General features: G+C 39.6%; 1 protein-coding gene across 1 annotated transcript; it reads right to left on the bottom strand.

Annotated features, from left to right (window-relative positions):
- Positions 1–3,195: 3,195 nt before the first annotated feature.
- Positions 3,196–5,409, bottom strand: LOC308412013 (uncharacterized protein). The gene is made up of 2 exons (XM_080906082.1): positions 5,091–5,409; positions 3,196–4,775 (listed from the first exon to the last, which is right to left on the bottom strand). Exons 1-2 carry the CDS (start codon positions 5,170–5,172, stop codon positions 4,384–4,386), a joined length of 474 nt encoding a protein of 157 aa, XP_080762208.1. The 5' UTR covers positions 5,173–5,409; the 3' UTR covers positions 3,196–4,383.
- Positions 5,410–6,791: the final 1,382 nt, after the last annotated feature.

The raw sequence follows: 6,791 nt of genomic DNA, 5'->3' as shown, positions 1-6,791 counted from the left end.
CCCCCCAAGGAAGATGCCTCCGGGGAACCCCCCGACGCCCTAAGCCTGTCCCTACCCCCTCACCAATCACAACAGTGAAGGCGGGACCAAACTATGACCCCCCCACCCCCACTAGGTGATGGAGCTGATAAAAGGGGCCCAGAGCAATTGATCTAATGTGGTGGCAGAGGCTGTGTCAAGACTAATGTAATCTAATAGATAATTTCTATATTGGTTAGAATTAAGATTATTTTTATTTTTCCAGTTCATGAGGACTGTTTTCTTGGCTATGCATAGGGCAGTGAAGATCATATGGGCTATATTCTTTTCTGAAGTGACATTATCTAAGCTGCCCAACAAACACACTAAGGGGGAGGTTGGAATGTTACATTTCAGACATTTTGATAAGTCTTCACATATCTCGCGCCAAAACTTTTGCACTGGTGGACAGAACCAAAGAGCGTGGATGTAATTGTCTGGTGTATTGCCTTGACAGTGTGAGCAGTTGTTGGAAGATGTAAAGCCCATCTTGAACATCCGATGACCTGTATAGTGCACTCTATGAAGTATTTTGTATTGTATTAATTGCAGACTGGGATTTTTAATTAATTTAAAAGTTTTTAAGCAAATCTGAGACCAGAAGTTTTGGTCTAAGCTGACTGATAAATCTGCTTCCCACTTTGCAGTAGGAAGGGATATTGATTCATCTAATTTAGAAAGTGTTCTGTATATTTTAGATAATAATTTGGGGGATTTAAGAGTAAGAAAATGTGCCGCACTTAGTGGTGTTTGTAATTCAACTTGACTGAGGTTAAATTTCTTTTTTACTATGGATTTAATTTGTTGATATTCTAAAAACCTTGTCTTGTTGATCCCATATTGTTCAACTAGTCTGTCAAATGGAATAAATTCTGTTCCCTCTAATATATGTTCTAAGTATTTAATTCCTTTACAACTCCATTCTGGGAAATTAATCATATTATTGTTTTGTAATATGTCAGGGTTATTCCAGATAGGTGTACGTTTGCATGGGATTAATGAAGACTCCGTTATTTTTAGAAACTCCCACCATGCTGTTAGAGAAAAGCTGATGTTGATACTTTTAAAGCATTCATGTCTTTTGATGTTTGAGCTAATAAATGGTAGGTCTGAAATCTCTAGATCCTTGCATAGTGCCTGTTCAACATCTAGCCAGGGCTCAACTAAGAAGGTATGTTTTGACCATTCTGAGATGAACTGAAGCCTGTTGGCTAAGAAGTATTGGTGAAAATTAGGCAGATCTAATCCTCCTCTATCCTTGGTTCTTTGTAGCGTTTTTAAGCTAATACGCGGGGGTTTATCTTTCCAAAGGAATTTGGAAATATATGAATCCAGAGATCTGAACCAATCTTGTGATGGTTTGTTAGGGATCATCAAAAATAAGTAATTTATTTTTGGCAAGATCATCATTTTTATAGTGGCGACCCTTCCCATGAGTGATATGGGTAAAGATTTCCATCTAGTCAGATCGCCTTCTACTTTCTTTAGAAGTGGGATGTGGTTTAGTTTAGTTAAGTCTGAAAGCTTAGGAGAGATATTAATACCTAAATATTTAATATTTCCGGATTGCAGTGGGGCAGAGGAAGAATTATGGAAGGAGCAGTTAATGGGGAGAACTGTAGATTTTGGCCAGTTAATTGAATAATCTGAAACTCTTGAAAACCAGTTTATTAAAGTAATTACCTCAGAGAGGTTGGTTTGTGTGTTTTGCAGAAAAAGCAACACATCATCCGCATAGAGACTGATTTTATGTTCTATGTTCTTACATTTTATGCCCTTAATTGTTGTAGCCTGTCTAAATGCTGCTGCTAGAGGTTCGATAAAAATTGCAAAAAGTGAGGGGGAGAGTGGGCATCCCTGTCTGGTGCCCCTCAGGAGACAGAAGCTGGAGGATGTCTGGTCATTTGTTCTGATACGAGCCGTTGGGGAATTGTATAATATTCTTATCCAGTTTATGAAAGAGTTTCCAAAACCAAATTTGTGTAAAGTTGCGAATAAAAATTTCCAATTAACTCTGTCAAATGCTTTTTCTGCATCTAGAGATAATATTATGGCTTCGATGTTTTTATCGTATGAGTAGTCTATTAAATTAAGTAATCTACGAGTGTTTGTTGAGGAGTGCCGACCTTTTATGAAACCAGTTTGGTCAGGATGAATTAAGAGGGGGGTCATTTTCTCTAATCTCTTTGAGAGAGCTTTGCAGATTATTTTAAGGTCTACATTTAAAAGAGAAATTGGACGATAGCTTGAGGGAAATAAAGGGTCTTTGCCTGGTTTTAGCAGGAGACTAATGTTGGCAGAATTCATATTTGGTGGTAGTCTGCCCTTTTCCTCGATTTCCTGCAACATGCTGTGGAATACTGGTGCCAAAATTGTCCAGAATTCTTTGTAGAATTCTGCAGGGAAGCCGTCTGGACCTGGAGCCTTATTATTGGGCATACTTATCAGGGCTTCCTGGAGTTCACTTGGCGTCAGTGGCGAATCCAGTTCCATTGCTTGACTGTCTAGTAATTTTGGAAGAGTTACGTTGTCAAGAAACAGATCAATTTCATTTTTAGATGGGTTTATTTGTGGTGAGTATAAAGTTTCATAGAAATCCCTAAAAATGTTGTTTATTTTTCCAGGATCATATATTGTGTTCCCCGATAAATCTTTAGCAGCACATATAGTTGTTTTTTCTTTATTTATTTTTAGCTGGTTAGCTAGAAATCGACCTGATTTGTTACTGTGTTCAAAATTCTGCAAGCGAAGTCTTTGTATAAGGAATTGTGTTTTTTTATTAATAGTTTCATTTAATTCTAGTTTTGTTTTGCATATTTTGTTCAATGTTTCCTGATCTTGGTGGGACGCGTAGGCTTCTTCTAGTGATTTGATGTTTTTTTCTAATTCCTGAATATTTTTGTTTTCTTCTTTCTTTTTGTGTGATGAGAAAGAAATTATTTTACCTCTCATCACAGCTTTCCCTGCTTCCCATAGAACAGAAGCAGATATTCCGGGAGTGTCATTAAAGTCTAAATATGAAGTCCATTCCTTTTAAAGTATTTAATAAAGTCTTCATCTTTAAGTAGTGATATATTAAATCTCCAGTTTTTACTTGGCGTAGTATTATTCTTGTGCATTAGTGTTAAAGATACAGGAGCATGATCGCTGACAGCTATAGGATGAATCTCAGTGTCTGAAATGTCACACAGCAGTGAGCTGCTGACCAAAAAATAATCCAGACGAGAGTAAGAGTGATGAACATGCGAGAAAAAAGTATATTCCTTACTGGTGGGGTGAAGAGAGCGCCATGCATCGCAAAGACCAAAGTCGTTCATATACTGTTTGATTATATTTGTGGACTGCCAATTACGCTGAGTTCCTGTTGTGTTGAGCCTATCCATTTCTTCATTTAGTCCAAGGTTGAGGTCACCGCCAAGAATGAGTGTGCAATCAAGGTGTTCAGAGAGTGCACTAAAAAAACCGTGGAAGAATGAGGGTTCATCAACATTTGGACCATATATACTAACAATACATAGTTTTTTGTTCAATATTGATAGTTTAATAATTAGAAATCTACCCTCTGGATCTATAACTGTATCGAGTACTGTAAAATTAACATTTTTATGTATTAAAATTGCTACTCCCCGTTGTCTAGAATTATAACCGGCTGCAAACACGTTAGGAAACTCAGGTGTTTTAAGTTCATTTAAACCTGTGACAGGTTTGTGAGTTTCTTGTAATAAAACAACATCTGCCTGTAGTTTTTTTAAGCTGGTTAAATATTTTTAACCTCTTTCCTCTGGTGCCAGCTCCATTTACATTCCATGTGACAAACCTCAGCATGCCCTTAATTGTGCGTGTATGTTTAATGATGTATGCTGGGTGTTTCGTTTAGACAGGTGGAGAGAATATGGAAACATCCCTTGTTTGTAAATAGAAAGAGAAAAAGAAGTGTGGTGAGAGACTCCATAAGTCTGACTATGTGTGTGAATATTCACTAATATGAACAAGCGTGGCTTGCTTATGTGTCCTGCAAGTCTGTGCGTGCTGTGAGGCTGTTGTGAATGTGCTGCCGTTGAGCTGATGTGTTTGCGTGATCGTGTTGTGAAAATATGGAGAAATAGAGGGTGTTGTTTGTAGGTGAGTGGGGGAGTAGGTGACCACAGCAGTGAAAGACAAGAGAAAGAAAGAAACCACATGAACTGTGAGCGACAACAAAAAAAAGGAAACGAAACGGAAACATTCCAATTAAAGCAATGACGGAGGGTGACGGTGTTATATCTGCTATGACATCCTACTGATATTACTAGGTTAAACACATTTTAAAGGAGAAAGTGTGAATGAATAAGAAAAGAGTGTAGCGGGTTCTTATCTGGAGTGCAGTCAGTATAACCACGGTGTGGTGCCGGGGTCGCGGTACAGCTGTCCGTCCACGTAGAGCCGGTCCACAGCGATGACAGCACGGGAGCCTTTCTGGATAAAGCTACGTCGAACTGGGAACAGGACCTTGCGTCGTTCCAGGATCTCTTTGGGGAACTGGTCGTTCACGCTGAAGTCCGTTCCTTTCAGCTCTCTGCCGCGACTCTTCACCTGTTCCTTCTGTTTGAATTGACTGAATTTGGCCACAATAGGCCGTGGTCTCCCGGTCCGCGACCGCGCGCCCCCCAAGCGATGTACTCTATCGAAGTCGATGTTCTTTACGGTGTCCTCCGGCAGCTTCAGGTGGATTTTAATGAAGTTTTTCACCGTTGCCTCTGCGTCCTCTCCGGCAGTTTCTGGAATACCAGAAAACACAAGATTATCTCTCATGCTACGGGCTTGTAGATCGATAACGGACTCTTTTATTTTTTTATTTTCAATGTTTAGCTGGGTCACGTTATCGGTGAGAGATTTAACCGACTCCCGTAGCGTGGCATTTTCAGCGGCAAGCGTTTCCACCTGCCGCTGGCTGAATTCCAGGGATTCTCTCAGAGATTTAAATTCCCGGTGTAAAATCTCCACCAGGGACAGCCTCGCATCGAAACTGGACAATCGCTTGTCGATTGACTCCAGGATTTCTGCGAGGTCTTTGCCGGCAGGCGATGTTGTACCGGGGGAGTCTGCCTGGCGACTTCTCTTCGATGACGGCGTCTCGATTTTGGCCGGGGAAGATGCACTCTGGGCCTTATGCATTACTAAATCTTGAAAACAGCGGTCGATGTAATCTTGGAGAGCGTCTAAACTCTCCCCGTTGTCCTCCAGGGTGTTAGAGATGATAAAACAGATGTTGTTAGTTATATGACAATTGATTAGTATATTTGGTAATACTGAAGCTTGGAAAACCTTTGTTAAACTCTATGCTACCATTTGCTTTTTCTCCGCCAAAATCTCCGGCGTCTGACGTCACCTACAACATCACTTCCGTCACTTACCTCACTTCCGTCCGTCCCTCGGCTTTTATTACCACTAATCATTTATTTAAGCTCAGTTTTTAAAACAGGATGTAACTACAGCCCAGCCCATGCAGCAGTATATGAATGACTAACCTCGTATTGTGGATGGATTATCTCAGTTGTTCTCCTGGCTGAAGTTTGGTCCTTTTACAGCATCCTGCCATGCGATTACATTTGTTCCTGACCACCGAGAACACTCACGTTAACTTTTATCGAGTGGAAAAAAAGTTAGCTTGTTTATATTATGCTAACATAGCTGTGTCGCTAGCGGTCACGTAGCACATCATTATATACCAGCTAGCCAAACTTCAGTAACCCTACAAACATCACTGCTGTTTAGTTTTCTGTCTTCGTTTATGCTGGAAGTGACAGCAGAGCTGTACGTTTTAATTTGTTTCCAAAACCCTGCAGTCAGGACATGCTATATTGTATTTAGATAGAAGCTAGCGAGCTAACTCCCTGCTAACTTCTAACTCCGTTAAATGTCATAAATTCCGTTTTCATGGATGGCTGGATGTTAAACTCAATTGTTACACCTGGTAGAGCAGAACGCTGATCATTTTATTAAAGATGAAAGACTTTAGACAGTTTTTCAACTCTCAGTAATGCCATAGTGATCTTTTGATATATGGACCTGCAGCGGAGTTTAGACCCAGACACGGCTAGTGACGTCAGACTGAACAATCGGATACTGGCAGTGTCACCATGCCAGCTGACTGTATTTCATCATCAGCCAGTGTTGTTCTTGATCATTATTACCAAAGTTTACCACAAGGCAGCATAGAAAGTATTTACTTCCTTTCAGGTTTTATTCAAATGTTAGTCTTTTCAGTTGTTTCCCCACTTTCTTCCTGTTTCAAAATCAAACACCAGTTTGTGAGAAGATTATCTTCTTTTTTTAACAGGCAGACAAAGTTTTACATTGGAACTGGCTAATTTGTCAATTGTTTGTTACAAATGTTCATATTTTAATATTCAAAAATGTTTTTGCCCAAAACATATGTGCACTATATGTCAGTAAAAATACTATGCAAATATTGCTGTCCTTGAATGCTGAGTAAACACTGACAAAGCACTGATTGTATCTCTTGTACTTTATCAACGCAGTATCTAAAAACTGTGCACCATAGTGGTTAAAATCTCATTCTAATAAGAGTTAAAAGCGCATTCGGTTATTAGGTTTATAGGATTATTGAATTGTGGTTAACGGTTGGTAGAATTTTTTTTAAACATTATCTGCCAATTACATCTGCCACCCTTCTCCAAATCTGTGCCCCTACCTGGCCCCCCCAACAAAAATTTTCTAGACACGCCACTGAATGAAAGCAACAGAATTCTAAAACAAACAATAGAATTTGA

This window comes from Rhamphochromis sp. 'chilingali' (assembly GCF_963969265.1).
Source record: "Rhamphochromis sp. 'chilingali' genome assembly, chromosome: 15".
NCBI classification, from domain to species: Eukaryota; Metazoa; Chordata; class Actinopteri; order Cichliformes; family Cichlidae; genus Rhamphochromis; species Rhamphochromis sp. 'chilingali'.
This window is presented reverse-complemented; position numbering and strand designations above follow the sequence as displayed.

What these genes read in the sequence shown, in the direction of transcription:
- LOC308412013 (XM_080906082.1), bottom strand. Translation starts at nt 5,172, where the DNA reads ATGCATAAGGCCCAGAGTGCATCTTCCCCGGCCAAAATCGAGACGCCG. An exon ending in TCGCCAGGCAGACTCCCCCG is followed by an intron (nt 4,776 to 5,090) that starts GTACAACATCGC and finishes CTGGTATTCCAG; the next exon opens with AAACTGCCGGAGAGGACGCA.